This window comes from Eleutherodactylus coqui, chromosome 7 (genome assembly GCF_035609145.1).
Source record: "Eleutherodactylus coqui strain aEleCoq1 chromosome 7, aEleCoq1.hap1, whole genome shotgun sequence".
NCBI classification, from domain to species: Eukaryota; Metazoa; Chordata; class Amphibia; order Anura; family Eleutherodactylidae; genus Eleutherodactylus; species Eleutherodactylus coqui.
This window is the reverse complement of record NC_089843.1, coordinates 159,747,661-159,771,572: the sequence shown is the minus strand read 5'-3', so window position 1 is coordinate 159,771,572 and position 23,912 is coordinate 159,747,661. Positions and strand designations below refer to the sequence as shown.

Genomic DNA, 23,912 nt, shown 5'->3' with positions numbered 1-23,912 from the left:
CAGTGAAAGCTCTACATAGCGTTGCTATGGAGAGCGCTTCCCCCCTGTCCACGAGTGGCGAATCATTGCGATTCTCCACTCGTGGCCGGCAAATCGCAGGATGCTGTGATTTGCCGCGATTCTCCGCGGTCCTCCGCGGTCATCCTGTCAGATAGCCTGACCAGCGGAGATCCATCTGTCGGCTCCTGCTCCCGCCACAGGATACCGCAACACCCGTAGACAGGCAGCCTTAGGCCCCCTTTCCACGACCGTGAATTCGCCAGTGGTAAATTGCCAGCGAATCACGCAGGCTGGAGCAGGCTGAAGCTTTCCATAGTGTTGCTATGGAAAGCGCCGTCCCCGTGTCCACGAGCAGAGAATCATTGCGATTCTCCGCTCGCGGTGGGCAATTCGCAACATGCTGCGGATTGCCCCGATTCTCCGCGGTCAGCCTATCTATTAGATAAGGCTGACTTGCGGAGATTCGGTGGCGGCTCCCGCGGCTGGACTTCGCAATGCCTGTGGACAGCCGGCCTCAGGCAGTTCGGTTGCAATAAAATCCACACTAAAAAGTGCATTTGCTAAACTGCGTGCATTGTTTGCAACATTTCACAACAAGCATAGTAAAAACACACATGGTTTCACCAATGCGGTTTTTGGGGCAGGGTTTACCACAACCAAAGCACCCCGTGTGAATGAACCCTAAGGCTAGTTTCACACGGGCGATGGCGATTTTGCCATGAGAAAATCATGTTAAAATCATGTCTCTTTCCCACGATTTTTGCGTGTCAGTGCTGATCTTTCTCACAAAATCATCGCTGCCGCTCACGGTTTTCTTACACGATTTTGCTGCAGTTTTTTAGTGAAGTCAATAGGACTTTCTAATATTAAAATCCCATCGCAACACAAGTTTGTTGTATTGCAATGCTACAAAAAGGAGGCTCCATAGGGAAAAGTGTGAGGTAAAAAAAATTGCACATCGCTGAAAGATCGAGCATGACACGATTTTCTGTTCTCGCAACATCACATCAGTAAAAAATATAGCTAACAGGAGGGAAACCATTGTAAATCATCAGTTTCATCATCTACTTTTTCACTGACTCTCACATCACACGAAAATCACGCGATCTTCTCACCCGTGTGAAACCATCCTTGCACTATCCTTGCCACTTTTGTAAATAGGAGTTGCAGGGGCTATTCTAGAGGGGTTGCGGTCCCCCTGGACTGTCAAATTTATGTATAACTTATGATGAAAACCAGTGTAAATTATACCAAAATTATACGCCAGGTCGGACCAGGCATGCTTTTCTGGGGAGCCCATGATACGCTTAATATATGACTATGGAATTCCGCATCAAAACTCCCAGGGCTAACTGTGGATTTTGGTGCAAATTGCAGACTGATTTAGGCCGTTTTCACACAGCCGAGAATATCTTGCGAGATTTATGCGATGCAGTATGGACAAATCTCGCATGAATATGAACCCTATAAAAATGGGGGATAATATTTGTCACATAGCTATGTGGAAGAAAACCGTGGCGTGTCCTATCTTTGGGCAGTCCCTGCATCATCCATTGTTTTCAATAGAGCCGGCACAACTTCACACAGAGTGTGAGGTGCACGCGAGGGCGATGAGAGGTTTACCTATTGAAAACAATGGGAAACACTTTGCAATCCCTCCGCCACAGGGAAGCCACGGAAGAGGTTAGCTACTTTGCAGTTTTAACACAAAAACGCCTCGCATCCATGGGGACATCGCATGTTGGCGAGCCTAATACAGTTTCATTCTGTATGAAAATCTGCACAGAGTTGCGTGGATTTTGGTGCAGAATTTCCCACGATTCGCATTGCGTAATGTGAATAATCCCATCTGGGTGAAAGGTCTGTTAGAGCTCGGAATAACTAATAATCTTTCATTATAGTATCATCACTCTGAAGCACATCTGCTCCCACCTCCCACGATTAATACTTTTTCATACTTACATTACTAACATTTACATCCCAAATCATAGGACTTAGGAAGCTCAGCCATGTTACACCTGGGAATGCCCCCCAAATTGGTCAGAAATACCCCACACCATATACATTTATGTAAATCCTAGCCATTAGTGGCAGCCATTTTTTAATAATATTTGGCTAATTTAGGCATACATTTTCTATTTGTTTCAGTTTTTTTCTACTTGATAAGAACTTTATTAACCCTTTCCAATCCACTGTCTGACGTCTGAAGACATTATGATTTAAGGCTGTACAGCTCCGATGCTGGAAGACATCCGTCGGGGTTCTCTTACTGTATATTGCCAGCCTCTCTGCTGTCAGAGCCTATCCAACGTGTCACCTCATGCAGTACTGGCTTTAGCCAGCATATAGCGCTGTTGTATAACGGCAGAAAAAGAGTAAGCCCCCTAGGAAAACCAGGATACAAATTGGATTGGAAAGGGTTAAGGTTGTTAAAATGAAGTATATTCTAGTTTGAGTGTCCTCTTAGAATACGCCGTACCCTGTGTTTGCGTGAGTGCAGGGCTCGTTGGGCAATAGCTTTGTACTGCTGATACTGCAGAGAAGAGACGTGTATTGTGCTGTTACTATAGCAATAATATCACTAATCTGTATTTATTATTAGGTCATGTACTAACAGACAAGTGATAGGTCCGATCCATGAGAGTGGACTTCATCATGGCAGGGTAGGGTCACATAAGGTTCATTCGCTTATTACATATTGATTCCTACACTGGGAAGCATGCCTTGTGAATGAAGCTCCACACTATGGCATTGGCATCATGATATAATTAGATTTTAGTGACGTTTTCTTTTTGTTCTTCTTTGTTCAGCAGAAAACAGAGCCGCAAGTCTTTTTTTCTATTCCTTTTTTGCTTCTTTTGAACATGCATTGGTGTATTTTACTGTACTGTTTGCGACCGCAAGGCATATACATTTACGCGGCAAGAAGTATGCACTGGTTGAAATGGCTAATTAGTCTAATGAGTTCATTCTCCTGCACAATTCTGCAATGTTTCACGCGTCTCCTAGCGTATAGCGGGCACAGTTGCGCTCCTCATTGACTTCCATAGCAACTTTGAGTGCGCAAAATAGAGAATGCTGTGTTTTTTTCTGCATGACCGTAATGCGTAGGAAAAAATACGTGTATGCATTTTCCTTACAGCAAGACACAGGACTGTGAGATGGAGGAGAGGAAAATGGATGATCTGGGGCACATATATATAGGGAAGCGCTGGGTGTGATTGGCTGATGCTTAGCCAATCAATACAAGCGCTCGATGAATGGCTGTGATTGGTTCATCGAGCGCTGTCTGTGATTGGCTTCTAAGGTGATGTATACTTTTTTAGAAAAAAAAATTTCTACAGCTAGGGCTTAGGTTATGGCTTTGACAGTAGGATTTCCTATTGTCAAAGTTGCATCGCACCGCAAGAAATCGTGTTTTCATGCGATGCAACAGAGAGGAAAGCTCCATAGGGAGACATGGGCTACAAAACCTCACGAGTCGTGGGCGTATCGCTGGACCCGTGAGGTTTTTGTGTTTGGATGCCGCATACTCCAAAACATCGCATGTGTTAATTAACTCATAGGAAAGCATGGGCTTCTCATACATGCGATTTGTAGCATTGTCGTAACTCGACAAAATCGCGTGACCCGTGTGAGCGAGGCTTTAGAGTAACAAATTTGGGGTATATTTAATATAGTGAAGAATTTTTTTGTGGCAAAATGGATAGAACGGCGGTTTCCCATTGTATTTGGCGCTTTATTTTTGGAGTGCGGTACAAGTATGTTACGTCTATTCTACAGTCTGTTATGATCACAGCAATACTAACTGTATGTAGTTTTATTATTTTTACTACTTTTACACAATGAAAACAGTTTTATTCTGCAAGATGATGTTTGTATGTCAACGCATTCTAAGACCCAGAGCTGTTTTACTGTTCCCTGACAGAGCTGTATTGTGGGCCTAAACCGATGGGCGCGTGCGCGAAGACGCTTTCCACTGCGAAGCAGGGTATTCTTTTATGACTATTCAAATTCTGTGCTATTGCGCGCAAGTTTAAAAAGAAAGCAGGTATATAAGTCCAGCCCTGTGTTTCTCGTATGTAGAACCAACAGGACAAGTCTTATCTTTTCTCATACGTAGTATCAATGCGTGAGTATCCCAATAGTGAGAAACGAAACCATTGAAATCAAAACACACCCATGTGTTTGAGCCCTGAAGGTTGTTTTCTGTAGGATGGCTTGTAGTTCACATTGATACATTTCAGGTATATACAACTTTTTGATACCTTTTATTCCTGTTTTGGGGAGGGGAGATAAACAGAAACTAGCTGTTTTGTTATTTTTCTTTTATTTGTTTTTATAGCATTTACTGTACTGGATAAATAACATAATATTTCATAACATGAGTGATGTGAATATATAAGTTAGGCCGCCTGCAGACGAGCAGAAATCCCGCCGCGGGATTTCCCGCGGGATTTCCGCCGCTGAAAGTTTGCATAGGAGTGCATTAAAATACGCACTCCTATGCAGACGGCCGCGGTTTGGCCGCGCGAAATCTCGCGCGGCAAACAAACCGCGGCATGTTCTAATTTTCTGCGGGGCACGCACTCACCCGGCCGCCGGCTCCAGTCTGCGCATGCGCCGGCTGCGCGGCAGCCGGCACATGAAAGAGCCGGGGCCGCCAGGCGCGGGTGAGTACGCTCTCGTCCCTGCAGGCGCTCGGGTCGGATCGCGCGGCGAGAATTCTCGCTGCCGGATCCGACCCGCTCGTCTGCAGGTGGCCTTATGTGTAGTTTTTTATTTTTTCAATATTCAGAGCATGTACGGAGTTCCATGTGGAACTAGCCTCAGGGTTCATTCACACGAGGTGTTTGGTTGTGGTAAACACTGCACCAAAAGGCTTACAGTAAATGGAGAAGGGCAGAGGGTAGATCAGAGAGAGAACTCTCCTCAGCCTCCCTGCTGGCCGCTCTGTGAGCAATCCAGCGGTGCTCGCTCCTGTGCAGAGCGGGCATCACAGGGACGAGTGTCGGGGAACCGTTTTCCAGCATTTGTTATATGTAAAAGGGCCCTTGGAATACCGATTTGATGAGATGCTCAGCCTCTTGAACCCTCTTTTTTCTGCACACCGGCTCAAGTGAGAGCTGCAATATATGTAGCTGCGACTTTAGGGTGCATTGAGACGAGCGTATTTATGTACGTACATATGTGTGCAAATAACCACGCGTCTTTTAGAACCATTGGTTCCCTATGGTGTGTTCACATGTCCATGTTTTACAGGCGTGCAAACGCACATACCTGCAAAACATAGGACATGCGTGCACTATAAGTCCGTGGTGCTTGTCATTATTCCCCACGGGGAGCTCCTTCATCACTGAACACTGTGACAGCACTGTCATAGAGTTCAGCGACAAGGGGACTCCCCGTGGCTGCCCTATTAAAAGCAATAGGATGCCGGCAACCCCTGCAGTGATTTTCAGGGAAATGCATTATAAATAAGCCAGCTGCCCTGAAAATCATTCCTAGCTGTAGTAAAAAATAAAAAAATATATATACTTACCTCTCCGCTGCTGCTGTGGCTCAGGCGTGTTTAGCTGCTTGGTCTCCGACGCTGTAATGAAGTTCTTTCAATACGGAAGGGATTCAAAATCCCCACTTGCTGAAAGGGCTGCGTCTGATTGGCTGAGTGCTCAGCCAGTCACAGGCAGCGCTCTGCCATTCATTGGGGCAGCCACAGTCCCACTGAAAGTAATGCTGCATGAACCTGCATTCACTCGTGTTTGTGCACGTACGTGGGCTCGCCGGTTTTGTGCGCACAGCACACGCTCATATGAATGCACCCTCAACCTGCTGTAACTCCAGTTCTATTGTGGCAGTTCTGGTCTTGTTTTAAACCAAAGATTCTTTGCTTTATAACTAGACCAAAACTTTGGCTCTAGTCCCAATCTAACCAGAGCTGCAGCCTTTAGAAGGAGCTGTCTCCAGCCACGGTGTTCATTCTAAACTGTAATGTCCATTTCCAGCTGAACAAGCACAGCTTGTCCCAATCAGTAGGAGGATTAAAATGTGACAAGAATTTTTTTGGGGTATCTTTTTGAATGGATTGACGATACTTTGTATACCAAATAAATGATGTTATTTCTCTGCAGTTTTTATGTCTTATGAAGACTTCTTTCATATGAGCGCATATTGTCCGGCCGTTTTCACAGCCGTCCAATATACTATACGTTGTTAGTAAACAATCTGGTGAACGGGTGCAGAAATCAAACGTTTGTGTGACCATTCATTTGGCCTGGTGAGGCCGGCGCAAATGTGCCGAACTCACCAGGCCATCTCCCATTTCCCCTCCCTCCCCAACGCAGGTTCACCTTTCTTCCGGCTGATATGCGCTAATGGGAAAGAAGCCGAAGTGTGTAACCTGCTGCTGCTGTTAAGTATTTAGGCTGGAATGTGCGTCGTCTCGGATTTTCCTAATGGTAAATCATTTCTAATCATTTATCTAATTAGACAATGTTGTTTTTCCTTTTCAGGATCACAGATTCAACGCGGAAGTAGACCAAATTACTGGGTACAAGACGCAAAGTATTCTTTGTATGCCAATTAAGAACCACAGAGAGGAGGTAAACCAGGCAATTTTTCCCTAAATGTTCTAACTTTGACTATAATGGGTTTCGTTCAATGCCATAATGTATTTCTGCATGTTTACTGACAAAATAGAGCCGTATGCAGCTATCTCATCTGGGATTTTCACAGAAATCGGCAACAGGATCCGACCGAAGCCTCAACAATGATGTGAATGAGCCCTAAGGGTTTGCTGCCTCTGAATGCAAACAGCAGTCTTCTCATTCACTGATAGCAAACTAATGTCTTAAAAAATGGGGGAGTGAAACAAAGTGTATTAGAGCTCAGTCAGACGGCCGTTTTTATGTCCGAATTTTTGCGCGCAGAATGCAAATGCACAGAAATTTGCGTGACTGAAGCGGGCGTCATGCTGAAAAAAACGCACTTGGCTGCGTTTATGCGCACATAAAGTGCGCTGACCGCTATCACAGCCACAGCAGGGGATTCCTTGGATGTGGCGGTGGCCCCATTGACATACAGAGAACATTGCGGTCCTCTGTCACAGCTGTGGCAGAGGATTTCTTCATCTCCGTCAAGAGTTTCCCTTGTCACTGAACACTGTGACAGCATTGTCACAGTGTCCAGTGACAAGAGGACTCCTGCAGAGATAAAGAAATCCTCTGCCAAAGCTGTCACAGCTGTGGCAGAGGACCGCACTGCTATCCCATTAAATTTAATGGAGCCGGCACTATAGCTGGCTCCATTAAAAGCAATGGGCTGCCGGCAAGCCCTGCAGTGATTTTCGGCTTTAAATATAAACCCTTCCCTGAAAAGCATCCCTAAAATATATATATATATATATATATATATATATATATATATATATATAATATACATACACACACACACACACTCACCTCTCCACAGCTGCCGGGGCTCAGGCACATCCCAGACGGGTCTTCACCCTGCACTGCTCTGAAATGCTTTCAGCAGGCAGGGATTTAAAATCCTCGCCTGCTGAAAGGGCTGCCTCTGATTGGCTGAGCACTGAGACCAATCAGAGGCAGCCCTCAGCTGTCATTCAGGTCTTCGGTCAGGTGAGCATTTTTTTTGTGCAAATATAGCTGTGCAAAAAGAGCGTGTCTATTAAAACCAATGGTTTCCTATTGAATCATTTATATGAACAATTTTTAGACACGCAAAATAGTCGTATCTGCAAAAAATAGAACATGCGTGGCTACAACGCACGCATCTAAAGTGAAAGCTGTGTGAAAAGATAAGACCTGACCTATTTTTGGTGCGTTTTGCGCAGGAGCTCCCATTGATTCCTATGGGATCTGGATTAACATGCAGCACACACCACGGATTTTGTGAACGAGCAAATTATGCGCAAATGTAGATCACACCTTTAGCTTCATTGACGCAATTTATCCACCTGCGAGCAGCAATCTTTTTGCGTGGCTATTTGTGCAGAAAAAAAAATGCTCGTCTGACCGAGGCCTGGTGTTCTTATATTTTTTCGAAAGTGGACACCTAGCACATAATAATTACAGTACGGAAGTGAAGAGAACAAAAACATCTGTAATCCAGATGCCAATAAACACTTAACCCTTTCCAATCCAATTTTTATCCTGTTTTTTTCTAGGGGGCTTACTCTTTTTCTACCGTTGTACAACGGTGCTATCTGCTGGCTAAAGCAAGTACTGCATTAGGTGACATGTTGGATAGGCTCCGTCAGCAGAAAGGGCTGGCAATAAACAGTAAGAGAACCCCGACAGATGTCTTCCAACATCAGAGCTGTACAGCCTTAAATCATAATGTCTTCAGATGTCAGACAGTGGATTGGAAAGGGTTAAGTCACAGAGCAGATAGATGGTCTGATTTAGGTCCATGGGTAAATTAGATATACAGTTGCACATGTCTTTAGTCCAAAAACAAATAAGATCCAAGAGTACGTGCTCTGCAATGCGTAACTTGAGTGATACTATTAAAAAAAAGTATAAGTACATAGAAGGCTGAATGACAGAGGATTAAATGAATATGATACAAGCTATACTGAACTGTCTATAGAGAGATAGATGGATGGATAGATGGATGGATAGATAGATGGATAGATGGATGGATGGATGGATGGATGGATGGATGAATAGATGGATGGATAGATGGATAGATAGAGATACATAGATAGATAGATACATACATAGAGATAGATATAGATAGATAGATATAGAGATAGATGAATATATATATATATATATATATATATATACTGTATATATATATAATATATAATTTCAATCTTCTCAGCATCTCCTGCCATATACTCTGCAGCCTGCGGATCACACACTGTATTCAATGTGGCAAATTCCCTTTAAGATGTGTGAAGTGGAGACAGAGCTGTTATTTATCTCTTATTTTTTAACATGGCTGAAATGATGTCATTTGGGAACCCACTGTATCCAATCAACACATTTAACTCTAGGGACTTACATTTTTATAGAGTTCCAAGCTTGTGTTTTCCAACAGGCTGGGATAGTCAAAATATCATCTGGATCCTGAGCCAAGATTAATGAACATGTACCATGCTGTCTAAATGGTTTCTGGAGCAGAGCAATGTTCCGACTTCTAAAACATCCCGTTCGGCCCCTCCGGAGCGTCTTCTTGTAAGACTATGGGACGTTATCAAGCTTCATCTCCAAAGAGGAGGGACAAACATGAAGCAAACATAACAAGCCGCAGGAAGTATAGAAAGAATGGAACAAAATGAGACGCTATCATTTCACAGGAAGTCCGTGTGATTTTATGGGCACGAAAATAAGCAACAGCCACTCAAAATTTATTTTGGAAAAAGAGGCGAACACAACGTCTGAGAAGGCTTAATTTGACCAGAAGGTTTTCATCAGCTTCACTGCAGTGTTCAGCCGACACATTTCTGTATTTGGACTTTAATTCAACAAATCAGCCACTAAATTATCATCTGCTTTTTACTGCTGTCAACTGCTTATCCTCAAAAAGGGAAGAAAAAAGCTCTACAAAAACACGGTTTGAACTAAACTAACCCAAGTGCCGTAATGAGTAAAGGGAAACTTTGGCATTGTGTTATTGCAGAGCTCATAACAAGCCCAAATGCCGGTAATTGTTTATGATGCAATGTGTTATAAGAAGGAAGTAGAACCACTTGTTAAATATTTGTAAAAAATGTTTAATTTTTTTCAGTCGATTTTTTTTTTTTTTCCACTCACTGCGCACAAGGCTTGTAAAGCCATATTACATATAAACATGTTACATTTGCGAATGAGACAAATGTTGAATCATACCCATAGCCAAAAATAAAAACCTTGACTTTCACTTTCACCCATTCATCACACACATATGACTATTTATGTCGTAACTGCTTATACCCCATGCAATTGTTAGGTTGTGCTGCTGGAGTTGGTTGTTCTACAAGGTTCCAGGAGCACAGGTAAGGGTTAATTGAGCTGGCTGGGTATGGTTGTCCAGGTCAGCCAATTCCCCTGGGTCTGGGTGTAGATAGATACCCCAGCCCCTCTGCAATGTGCATTTAATGTGTACGTTCCGCCGTGTTGTGAGTATTACCCTTTCAGGGAAAGCAGGCCTGAGGTTCCAGCATGGGGCCGCCCTTATTGAGGCGATCGCTCTGATGTTAGGTAGGGCCTTGTCATCTTTCCTGCAGCACAGGGTCAGTTGTTCCTAACCTGTGTCTTCTAGTCACGTTCGTGTGGGCCTAATGCTTAGTTGCCCACACGAATGTAACAGCAATTAGGATGTAACTAGCTATCCAGATTGTGAGCCAAACCTGCTCTATACACAGTGGCGATCGGATCACTTAATTCTGATCGCATCTGTTAACCCTTTAAAAGCCGCTGTCAGTTTTGACAGAGGCATTTAAATGTTCCAAACAGCCCCCCCGCTATTAGATCATAGAATTGCCGTCAAGCATGTCTTTAACAAGTAGCCTGTCAAAATACAGTATAATGCAATATTATAGTATTGCATTATACTTTATAAGTGATCAAGTGATTGCAAGTTTATGTCCCCTGTGGGGAATAATAAAAAACAGTAAAAATAAAGTTTTTTTAAAATTGAAAATATTAAGTTTTAAAGAAAACTTTTTCCCAGTATCGCCACATCCATAAATGTCCAATTTACTCAAATATCATATTATTAATCCCGCATGATTAACTCCATCAGAAAAAAAAATGCAATGGCAGGTCTCTTCGTCTCTAAGAAAAAATTGAATAGAAAGTTACCAAAATGTCGCATGTTCTCTAGAATGGTAACAATACCGCAGATTGCTCCGTAAAAACTGAGCCCTCACATAGCCCCATCAACAGAAAATGTAAACAGTTATCGGGGTTAAAAAAATGATATAAACTTGGCATGGTTGTACTCATACTGAGTCACAGAATAAAGATGATGTGTAATTTTTACTGCACCATGAATCCCATAAATATTATCCCCCACCCTCCCAAAAAAAAGGGACGTTTGTAAACGTCTTTCAATGCGTTAAGTAGTACCATTGAAAAGTTTAAAAAAAAGCCCTCATATGCTTCTAAAAAAATAAAAAGTGATGACTTTTTGAAAATGGGAATACCAGAACTGCAGAATGTGACCTGAACACAGGAGCATCAATGACTCTTGATTGTGAAAAGGTTAAATAACTACTTTAGTGGCAGTGTGCAGTATTTTCCTTCAGTTTATGATACAGAAAGTATCTGTTTCACAGCTACAATTATTGGCCTTTTGTGTATCACCGTCCTAGACGGTCCTTCCCATGTCTTAGTTCTCCTTGGCAGTCAGTCCTTATAACAGAATCCTCCCCTCCTATTCCTCTGGCTGTGTAGGCACAGGAGAGTCTCCAGCCTGCGCTCCGTGCAGCAGCATGTATGTCATGGGCAGTGTGCTAACTTCACACCACTTCATGGAGGGGCACAGATGACAGTTGGCAACTGTCTTATGTACACAAAATTGAAAACTGCTTTAACCCTTTCCAATCCAATTTGTATCCTGGTTTTCCTAGGGGGCTTACTCTTTTTCTGACGTTATACAACGGCGCTATATGCTGGCTAAAACCAGTACTGCATGAGCTGACACGTTGGATAGGCTCGGACAGCAGAGAGGCTGACAATATACAGTAAGAAAACCCCGACGGGCGTCTTCCAACATCGGAGCTGTACAGGCTTAAATCATAATGTCTTCGGAGGTCAGACAGTGGATTGGAAAGGGTTAAAGGGGTTTCAAAGCTAACAGTAGAATACGCAGGGCCTCGCAGATTAGCACTCGTCAAGCAGATACTGCTTTGTACAGTCTGTACGATGCAGAAATCTAAGAGACAGAATTGGCATCAAACAACATGATTACAGGTAATCATTTGGGCCCCAGCACCCATTGATGAGCTATTCTGAGATGAAATAGTACAACTAATATTAATTGCTAATCTATATGTGATATGCATTGCTTTTAAGAGATGCAAAGTCTAAGTAAGGACTCTTGGTGCGGGACTGTCTGGGAAGAAAAGACAATTGTGGAACGCACATTTTTGTGAGATGAACTTTGCTAAAGCAGCTGTATCCTGGACTGCTATTAGGCAAGCTTTGTAATTCTCCTGAGGGAAAGACTTAAAACTGCTGAGAAAATTGTTGCAAAAATGAGGCTAATCAAATGTGTGAATATGATGGGAAATGTGCCCTCTTATCACACGTCTAGAGGCAAATCACATCCAAATCATCCAGAATTAATGAGAGAAGAAGACAAGGTTAAAGAAGTGTTTATTATCTCCAGTGTTCCTGGGGAGCAACACTTCTTATGCAGATGTTATCTAGTTAACACCTTGAGGTGTGTGAGAAGGATTGGAATGGATTGAAATATAATTTGAAATTCTTGTATATAGTCAGCGCAGCCTTCCCTATGCATCCTGTATGTTCTCCATTGACATAAGCCGCAATATGCTCGAAATGAATGACATTTAAAGATTTTCTGTTTCCTTCTCCGCTGTTCCTGTTGTCCCCATTATGTTTTGCTTTCATATGCAGTGCAGCAGTGTTATTTGTGGACATATGATCACAGCAGCTAACTGTGACCATAGTGCTGACAATCAGGGGCGCAGCTAAAGGCTTATGGGGCGAGTGCAAAAGTTTATCTTGGGGCCCCCCAACTTCTCGTAACCCCTTAGCAGAGGTGTAATTTGAAGCTCCTGGGCCCCGATGCAAAACCTATAACAGGACCCCCAACTATAATGCATTATTCATAGTACTGGGCTCCCTATATGGAGAAGAGAGGCCTCATGGGACCCCTAAGGCTCCTGGGCCCGGGTGCAACCGCATCCTCTGCATTCTTAGGCTGGGTTCACACAGGGCGGATTTGCCGCGGAAATTCTGCGCGGAACTTCGCCGCGGCGAATCCGCCTGCGGCCGCTAATCTCGGCATTAGCCAGCCATGTGGACGAGATTTCTCAGAAATCTCGTCCACACGGGGCGGCCAATCGGCTGCGGTAAGTCAGGCAGGAACCGCGGCTTTCAAATATGCAGCATGTCTATTTATTTTTTCTTTCCGCTGCGGCCGAGCTCTCCTCTATGGGAGCACCAGCCGCAGCGGAAGAGCGAGCGGCCGGGCCGCTTCAAAGCCGCTGCGGGTTTTTCCGCGGCGGTTCTCCCGGCGGAAAGCTCGCGGTTTTTGCTGCGGCCAAACTGTGAGATTTCCGACGGGAATCCACCCCGTGTGAACCCAGCCTTATAGTTACGCTTGTGGCTGATATGATGTACATACTTAAATGGGCTGACAGTCACTTGGCCTCTAGTTGAACTAAAACCAGGTGACTCAGACATGTAGGACTCACTTGCCCTGTTGGGTCCCAGTTTTCATGGCATAACAGGCACATGTAATCATTCTTTTAAGCAATTACTTGAGTGACTTTTGAACCATGTATCCTTCAATTGAAGGCCTGTCCTAAGGATAAGGGGTGCTTTACATCTGTGTCGGAACCTCTGGTCGGAGGTTCCGTCGCAGAATCGGCTGAAAATACTGGAATAAAAAGTGATTTTCTTCCATCCAAGAGTCAGGCAGCTGGGTGGATAGTAGGCTGACGCCATTATAGTCAATGTGGTCTGTACTTTTCTGTTCAGTTCCATCCAGAGATGGAACTACTTGACCATGGGGATTCCTCTTCCCTGTTCCCCGAATGGAGCAAGAAAGCGGAATCCCCGACACAGATGTGAAACCACCCTAAGGTGTTGATTTTAAAGAACTGGATAACCTCTTTATCAGTGAGCTTCTATGTTCCTACGAGAAGCAGAATTCATGACCTTTTCTTTGAAAGGAGCCCCGTAGAGTGTTAAGGTCCCGTAGAGTGTTAAGTTCTTGCTCCTGACCTGAAGGTTGACTCAGCCTTTCATCCTTCCGAAGTCGGTGAAATGAGCACCCAGCTTGATGGGGGGTAATAAATAAGTTACCTGAAAGCGCTGCGGAATAAATTGGCACTATACAAATAACAAGTCCCCTTTTTCCCCCCTTTGATACAAGTACAACAACTAGACTCACACCTTGTTCTTCTGCCTTTGATATCGATGCAAATTTGTGATCAGGGATGAGTATTTTGCATACATTTGGAATGTAAATTATACAGCTTTTATGTTTCCGGGTTATATTTTCATGCACTGTTTTTCTGTGGATGGTTATTTGCTGTTTATATTCATGTAGTTACAAATGAGCTAATTAAGTATTTGTTCAATGATCCAATCAGGTGGTTGGAGTGGCACAGGCAATCAATAAGAAGTCTGACAGCAATGGGACATTTACTGAGCAAGATGAGAAGGTAAGATTTGTCTTGTGAGTTATTATTCTCCATCTATGAATGCACAACATAATAAAGTGGGACATAGATCTCTTATCATGGTTCTCATCCAGTCAGGTTGGCTAAAATAAGGACAGTGAGGCTCATCGTCATACAGAGGTTTAAAGAACAAGTTATGAGAAATGTTCATATAATGCATGAGATAAAAATATGTACATCAGTTTTATGTTTTTGCTAAATTCAGAGATTATAATAACCCTGATGTTACTCCATAGTGCTGTTCGTGCATAATCTTATAAAAACATGAACATTCAGGTTTGCGTGGTAGGAACTGATTGTAATAGAAAAAGAAAAAAAAAAGATATTTTTTCAATAACGCGTTCATAAATTATGCTCATGTTGCATTTTATGCCACTTTTTCACTTGAGATGAGCGAGCATACTCGCTAAAGGCAATTACTCGATCAAGTATTGCCCTTAGTGAGTACCTGCCCGCTCGGAAGAAAAGATTTGGCTGCCGGTGGCGGGCGGGGAGCAGCTCCCCACTCCTCACTGCCACAACTCATCTGTCACCCACGCCGGCAACCGAACCTTTTCTTCCGAGCGGGGAGATACTCGCTAAGGGCAATGCTCGATCGAGTAATTGTCCTTAGCGAGTATGCTCACTCATCTCTATTTTTCACCCAACGAGGAATCCAGGATATTATGCATATCTTAGGCTGCTTTCACACAAATATGAATCCCATTCTTTGAATGGAGTCATAAAGACAAAAAAAAAATTGTTGCACATCCTATCTTTTCACCTTCCTTGGAACACATCGCCCATTGTTCTCAATGGGACAGTAAACACATTGCATGCCGATGCCGTGTGATGTGCATGCAAGTGGGAGGCAAGGTTTCCCATTGAAAATAAAGGGAAACACTTGTCGATCAGCTAAACTGCCTGGAAGCCGGCCGGGGAATTTTGACTGAGTTTCTCGGAATGATTCCATGCTCGCCCGTATGTAGGTAGCATTAGGGTACTTTTACACAAGCTGAATAATCACTCAAACAAGCAATTACGGACAACTGTTGGTCTGTGAAAAACCCAACGGTACTGAACGAGAAGTCGGCCAGTAGTTGCTAGTTGTTCCGTTTGATCTCACTGAATGTTGAATGACTGCCTGTATGCAGTGAATTAAGGCAGGTGGTCAGAAGAGATCTCCCACCTTTCAACATTAAAAATCAAAAAACTATTTTTTTTCTTTTTAAAAAGAGCTTTTTGCTTTTTTTAGAGTAGTACAACAAAAAAACTTTATATATTTGGTATAACTGTAATCATACTGACCAACAGAATAAAGTTAACGTGGGATTTTTATTCAACATGTACGCCATAAAAAGGAAATCACCCTAAAAAAAGTATTTCCTTTCCATTTCAACCCACTCAGAAATGCTCATGTTTTTCATAGTATGTATTATATGGTACATTAAGTGGTATCATTAAAAAAAATACAACTAAGGGTGGCTACACACTAGCGATATTTTTTTTCTGCGATGCGACAGCGATGATTATTAAACAAATGATTTTGAATTGTTTCATACTCATTTGTGATTTTTATTCTTTAGGTCTCGCAGCGCTAAGAAAAATCTGCGAGATCGCTCAGTGTCTTCAATGGGGCTGGCGGCAGCAGCGCCGGCCCCATTGAGAACATAGGGAATACATCACGGACTTCTGCCACAGCTAGGGCAGAGGATTCCTTCATCCCCGCGGGGATGAAGCAATCCTCTGCCACAGTTGTCACAACTGTGGAAGAAGTCTGTAATGCTATCCCATTGCTTTCAATGGGGTCGGCACTGTGGCCCCATTGAAAGCAGTGGGTTGCAGGCAACCCCTGCAGCGATGATTTTCAGATAACGGCTTGAAATATAAGCTTTTCCCTGAAAATCATCCCTAGCTGTAAAAAAAATAAAAAAATGATAGTCACCTAGAGAGCCATCCGGCTCTTCCCTCCTGCACGACAGTATTCTTCTGTCTTCTGGAGGCCAGGGATTGAAAAATCCCTGCCCCCAGAAAGCACTGGTCTCATTGGCTGAGCAATCAGCCAATCACAGGCAGCGCTCAGCCATTGAATAACAGCTGAGCACTGCCTGTGCCTCCCGCAGCGCAAGAAAAAATATCGTCAGTGGGTAGCCACCCTAATTCTGCAAAAAGCAAACCCTTCTTGTTACAGAAAAATAAGAGAGTTAGGATATTTTGAAAGTGGCAAGGAAATAACAAAAATAAAAAAATCTCTGGTCTTGAAAGGGTTAAAGCAATATCTTCAAAACACTGTGTGAATCCACCCTGAGGGTGGGACTGACGCAGATTCATGTCACTTTTTTAATGCGGATCTACGCAGAATCGCGTTAAAAATTCCACACACGGATTTTGCCCATTCACAGGGCTAAATCCACATGTTAATCCGTGGCAGAAATTCACGACTCGGACAAAAATCTCTGCTGTGGTTTTTAGAGGCGAAGTCCACGTGGAAAAATCTGCAACAGATTCCGCCATGTGAACACGGCCGCAGGGTGCTTTCACACGAGGCTTTTTGATGCAACGTTTGAAACGAATCAGGAGTGGATCATAACGTGAGCAAATGTGTATAGGAAAGATTATACTTTTTGTCTTTTTTAACCCTCTCTTAGCCTTGGCTTCAAAAACTGCATCAAAATGGCTTTTCTGTACTATTGAATCAGGAATAATAATGAGTTTCAGAACTTTTGGAATTGTTTCAGAACTTTCTGCCACTTGTGCTGTCCAGCTGTATGATGCTTACATAAATCCATGTACTTGCTGCACAAACAGCCTATTCAGACGTCTGTAATAGATCTTCACTTGCAGAAATTTCTGCAACAAATCTGGGGGTGTATTCTTCCCTCGAGGCAATTAGAGAAGAATACCTCTGTACATATTGAGTTTTCTGTGGAAGTGTCTGACAGGATAAACCTACATACGCCTCTGTATGAAGTTGGAAGTATACGGAGATGGAGCAGAGATGCACCTATAGAGAAGGCTTGTTGTAGCTTCATAGAAAGTGCAAAACCACCGAGTACATCAGCCCTAGCAATCAGTGATCAGTAATTTGTCTGCCCACATCTATTCATGCAGAACACAAAGCCTCCATATAAACAAAATGGTAATGTAAAAACTGCCATCCATACGCATAACAGCAATAGCAAAGGAGCTTATGTACTATAATGGCTGCCACTATGGTTCCATAACATGAATAATTGTTGAAATGTTCAAGCTGGTATAATATGGGTGTAGTTCTGTAACTTCGGTCAGAAATGCTACCTTTTCTCTTTAGGGAGAGCAGTAAGTGAGGAGACTTAAAAGGCCATGCACACTACTCTGGGTAATATGCAAATAAGGGAGATGTAACAATCCATTTGCAGCGCCACCTATTGGAAGGCAGCATTCCTTCAAATCAATGTTAGACTCTTTATACAAGGCTTGTAACAATGACTAGGAATGGAAAGCCAAGCCAGATTCCATGTAACTCATGATGCTGTTGAGGTCATGAGGTTCAGGGTGGGAATGAGGTCTGCGGCTGTAATGTGGGCACAGAAACGCTAACCATATTACGCTCATGTGAAGTTGGCTTTACAGTGAGATCACATGTGGCATTTTATGTTGCAAACCTATAATAAGCCCTTCCAGTTTCAGTCAAGTATAGACCGAGCCCTAGGGTGAGCCCCGCTCCAGCTTAGACCTGGCTGTGATGTGGTCAAAAACTGGAGCAACATGTCAATTTACGGCCAATCAGTGTTGCTTTCAAATTAACGTTTAGAGGCAGCAACTCGTCCTGCAAAAAACAACCCCTCAGAGAGCTACTTTCATGGATAAATAAGAGTTAGGATTTTTTAAAAGTGAAGAGAAAAAAACAAAAATGAAAAAAAAAAAGGGCCGTGTCCTTATGGGGTTAAATAATTGCTGTTTTGCTCGGCACATTCGGTAAGTGACTAGCTGATGTGTATTACATAGGCTATAAACAGAGGCAAACATCCTGCATGTGTTATATAATCCTTCAACATCATGCAGCTGTGTTGCCGGTGCGGAGTGTGCTTGTGGGTTATGAGGGCTTGCAGGAACTTCACTTCTTACAGGAACACTCATCACACAATAGACAGAATATACATACCGTAGTACTGCGCAATGGCCACTGGGGACAGAAGTAAAACGGGTAGATTGTGTACTTTGTGTACAGTGCACGTTGTACGATGTCATTTATTTTCTTCCTATTGTAGAGCACCAATTTATTCTGCAGCTCTGTACGGAGATACTCATCACACACCTGAGCCCCTTGCTTTGTAATTTGTAATATTTTCTAGTCTTTCCAAAGTAGCTGCACCCCTTTGGCCGGCGTCAGTAGACCATTAACTAGTATTCTGTCAATTTGCTTTGTCTAAGAGAAAGTACAGTAATGGATCCAAATGTCCTCTAGCAATCATAGTCAGCCACCACGTACAATATTTTACACGTCGGTCATGATACCCCAACTCGCTGGGACAGTCTTTGAGTTGCTTTTGAATGCTATTTGCAATCATGGAAGACTTCGGACGTCTGGACTGATGGCGGCTTCGGGTTCTTCACATTTGCGACAGACCTGGTTTAACGACCATTTCTGAACCAGGCTCTGATTACAGCAGGTGGTTTCGTACCTTGGTACATGTCAGCGAAGGCCTTAATTAATCCGCTACACACATAGGCTTTGACAATAGCTCTTTTGCTGTTGTAGGGCAAACATAATGGGGCAGATTTATGAAAGCTGTTTAGAAGATTTTAAAAACTGCTTTTTTTGGCCCACAGCGATCAGTCACAGCGCAACTTTCATTTCTTATAGTGCTAAGGTAGAATGAAAAGGCTATTGGCTCATCGAAAGAGGTTGGTGCCGGGTTCGGAGGCGGGCTACTTTTCCGGGGCCCACCGTGTAGTTCTGAAGAACAAAAAAAAAAATGTAATATGTTTATATCACACATCTTTCTCATTGATTTTTTTATGTTTTAGGACTTTTCCGCTTACCTGGCATTTTGTGGAATTGTATTACACAATGCACAGTTGTATGAGACATCGCTACTGGAGAACCGGCGGAACCAGGTACCATTGTATTTAGACTCATTCACTATAGGCACTTCACTAGAAACTCTTTCATGGTCTTCCTTAGAATTATGCAAGTACATTTTGGAGGATTTATTTCATCATTCAAGATAAAGAAGCTGCATGTATTTAAGATAAGATCTACCCACATGAAAGTGCAGGTGATCCGCTCTGTTTCATTGTGTTTACTACACGATCTAGAATCTCATCACTGATATTTCGATTTCTACTGAACAGGTTGTATATACCATACTGAAGCTGGCTGACATGGAAAGATTGACAACCCAGCCAGATATCGTGTTTGTCAATGTGCGTTCTACCAGTGGATGCGAGGCATTTTTCATGCAAAAATGCCTCGCAACACTTCATGCGCGTCGGAGGATCACAAGTGAAGACATCACATTGCACTCGCATTTGATATGTTTGATGGTCCAATTGAAAACAATGGGCGATAAGTTCTGAGGGCCATGAAAAAATAGGACATGCAGCAATTTTTTACCTGGCAGCATCGCTCATGTGTATGACTCCATTCAGAAGAATGTTCATATTAACAAACATTTTGTGATTCTAGCAACGCACAAAAGTCGTGCGAGATTCACGCTTGTAGGAATGCACCCTAAGTGTGAGACTGTTAGCCACAAGGCAACCAATACAGACACCTACAGCTTTTTGAGTTGAAGGGATTTTCTCCCAACGAATGTATAGTTTTGGTCGGTCCAAGTCAAACATTTATAAATTTACAGAGAACCCAAAAATGTAGTCTGGCACTACTTGCAAACCATTCGGAATAAACACAGAGCACACCATATAACACCAAACACAAAAACCAAAGAGTCACAGATGTGCACTACGCGCCAGAATTAGCAAAAATGACATTTTCTATTAACATGTATGCTCCAAGCATTTTTAAAAAAACATTTAAAATAGGTTACAAAAACACCCGCTACATAACACTTACCAATAAATAACAGTAATCCTGACAGAGCCATTGGATTTGAGTTATAATATTTTCTGATTGACCTGTTTTATGGAACGTTTGTTGAGCAGCAAGATGCCGTCCCAAGACTATATTTCGTGCCGTCAATGCCTGTGGGTCCCCCTCTGTCACGGGTCCAACTTACCGCTAGACCACAAACCAACTTAGAGTGGCCTGACCCAGACCACAAGGGTTTGCTGGCACCACTGTCCATGTACGCTGACCAGGAAACCTTAGTGACCCTGAAGGATCTGGGCCCAGCTCTGCCGGTCCCATCTAGATTTTTGGTTAACTTGTCATTTGTACAAGAATTACATTTTCACAAAACAAAGTTTGCATATTTTGTGTATTTGTGTCTTTCTTATTTGGGCTCTTATCCAATAAATGGGGGACTCTTGATCAAAGCTCAATTCACACAAGTACTTCCTGGCTCTGTTCTCCATCTTTTCCACCAAGAACCCACACATAGCTATTGTAGTTTCAGGCCTTCAGGTCATATTGACAGAGCCTGTCCACATGAAACAACCTCTTTTATTTCTTAATATATCGTCATAGCTCTGTCATACCTAGATATAGATTTAAAGTGGATTTGTCGGGTGACCTAGGCTGTCTGAGGCCAGATGGGGCAGCACAAGTGGATCTGACAGGTGCACTTTGTTTTTAAAGATATCATACTGGTTCGCTTCAGCTGGCAGTCGAGATTTACTGCAGACTGGTAACAGCCCTGTATGCAGTATGTTCACCTGGGCGCCCTCTAGTGGTGACTGCAAGTAGCCAGTTTGTTGCTTTGTAAACTTTGGCCTATGCTAAGGATTACGAGCAAAGCATCATAAAAATGATGCCCCAACCAGCTGTATTAGAAAATTAATCAGCACTGAATTTTGCACCTAAATTGACATGATGATAAAAGATAGTAATTGTATCACAGGCACAAGGCATGAAGCTTACAGCTGCTCTACCCATCTCCCATGACATTTACATTTTCATAGGAGTTTTGCTTTCAGCCACATTAATTTCCACATGCAAACTGTTACTCAAGTCAGTCAGGGCTTCACATGAGCGTGTATCTGTATCCATGGATGAGAATAGGTCATGCAATGTGCACTGCCTGATTCAAGTTGAGTCCGAGATCCTTGGGCGCAACTTGCACTCATCCATGTAAATAAAGCCTTAAGATTTGATGGTGATGGTAGTTTAATCAATGCAATCTCCCTACAATAACGCTAAATGAAGGTAGAGGACTCGCAGAAAGTGTTTCATGGGACATAGGAGTACAGTATCAGCAGGCTTGTCATTTCTGTACAGATAGTGTATCCCACAATCAGGTGTGATCTGTAGGGAAATATGGCAGAAAGTGTTTAGTTTGTTTAATTTCCCTGCAACACCCCACAAGAAAACTAAAAGGGGTTTCCCGGGACTTAACTATTGATGACCTATCCTGCGGATAGGTCATGTATAGTTGATTAGTGGGGGGTCAGTTGTCGGCATGGACAGAGCTGGAAGCAGACAACTCTGTCCACATTGCAACGGGCCGGGTTGGTAATGCAGGCACAGCTCCTATTGAATTCCAGAGCGGTGGACCCCACTGATTAACTATTCATGACCTATCCTGAGGTTAAGTCCTGTAAAACCCCTTTAAGCATTAAATTGTGTCTATTCAAATCAATTGGTGGTTTGTGTAATAAAGGACAGCTGCTCCAGAGCAAAAAACACTTTTTTTGGTGACTGTTGTCCACTTTAGACAGGAGATGAGGATCACTCTCGGTTAAAAGCTGTAAACTGTTTATAGCCTATCCTCAAAATGATCCATCAATAGTAGATTGGTGGGGCTTCCCCCCATCCAGAACTACTCTGCACTACTGATTTGAACAGATTTCTGCCGGATGTACACAGCTCCGATTCCCATGCAGTGGCCCTGCTTGGTATTACATGCAAAGTTCCTCTTTAATTAAATGGATCACAGACAAGGCTTAAAAGGGTGTCCCTATCACTGCAAGTTATCCTCTATCTATAGGATAGGAGATAACTGACTGATCGAGGGGGTCCTACCACTGGGCCTCGCATGGATCCTGAAATTTCAGTCCTCGTTTGTTCTGAACTGTGGGCAGTGGAGGATGTGCATGCACACCTCTGCTCCATTCACTTCATTGAGAACACCAGAGATAGCTGAGTTCAAGCACTTAGCTCTCTTTGACATCCCATTGATGTAAATGGAGTAGAGATGCACATGTGCACCCTCTGCTGCCCACACTTTGGGATGCACCAGAGCTGAAATCGTAGTATTGGTAGGGGTCGCAGTGGTCAGACCCCCACAGATCAGCATGTTATTCTTTATTCTGTGGACAGGGGATAACTTTCTGGGGTGGAAATAACACTTTAATAGAAAGAAATCCATGACAGGCCTGGGAGCCTTCACTAGGCACCCCGCAACCAAGGTCATGACTTTTCTAATTAATAGTCAATTTGCTTGTATGGTGTCATGTAATACCAAAAATGTGTATTTTATTTGGTATTTTTAATTGCTGTGTAATAAAATGTACGGAATGTAAAAATTGTGTTTAGCATTTCTTCTTATTAATGTTTCCTAGAGATGAGCGAGCACCAAAATGCTCGGGTGCTCGTTACTCGGGACGAAATTATCGCGATGCTCGAGGGTTCGTTTCGAGTAACGAACCCCATTGAAGTCAATGGGTGACCAGAGCATTTTTGTATATCGCCGATGCTCCCTAAGGTTTCCATTTGTGAAAATCTGGGCAATTCAAGAAAGTGATGGGAATGACACAGAAACGGATAGGGCAGGCGAGGGGCTACATGTTGGGCTGCATCTCAAGTTCCCAGGTCCCACTATTAAGCCACAATAGCGGCAAGAGTGCCCCCCCCCTCCCAACAATTTTTACTTCTGAAAAGCCCTCATTAGCAATGCATACCTTAGCTAAGCACCACACTACCTCCAACAAAGCACAATCACTGCCTGCATGACACTACGCTGCCACTTCTCCTGGGTTACATGCTGCCCAACCCCCCCCCCCCCCCCGCACGACCCAGTGTCCACAGCGCACACCAAATTGTCCCTGCGCAGCCTTCAGCTGCCCTCATGCCACACCACCCTCATGTCTATTTATAAGTGCGTCTGCCATGAGGAGGAACCACAGGCACACACTGCAGAGGGTTGGCACGGCTAGGCAGCGACCCTCTTTAAAAGGGGCGGGGCGATAGCCCACAATGCTGTACAGAAGCAATGAGAAATCCAATCCTGTGCCACCTCCATCTGGAGCTGCACACGTGGGCATAGCAATGGGGAACCTATGTGGCACACACTATTCATTCTGTCAAGGTGTCTGCATGCCCCAGTCAGACCGTGTTTTTTTTATAAATAGTCACAGGCAGGTACAACTCCGCAATGGGAATTCCGTGTGCACCCACAGCATGGGTGGCTCCCTGGAACCCACCGGCGGTACATAAATA

General features: G+C 43.4%; 1 protein-coding gene across 2 annotated transcripts in view; it reads left to right on the top strand.

The window, feature by feature from the left end:
* PDE5A (phosphodiesterase 5A) overlaps window positions 1-23,912 on the top strand; it is a 152,766-nt gene that overhangs the window by 39,574 nt on the left and 89,280 nt on the right. For both annotated transcript variants that reach the window (XM_066573894.1, XM_066573892.1), the window contains exons 3-5: window positions 6,513-6,602; window positions 14,303-14,374; window positions 19,382-19,471. In XM_066573894.1, coding sequence (XP_066429991.1) covers window positions 6,513-6,602; window positions 14,303-14,374; window positions 19,382-19,471 — 252 coding nt within the window. The remainder of the gene's footprint in view (window positions 1-6,512; window positions 6,603-14,302; window positions 14,375-19,381; window positions 19,472-23,912) is intronic.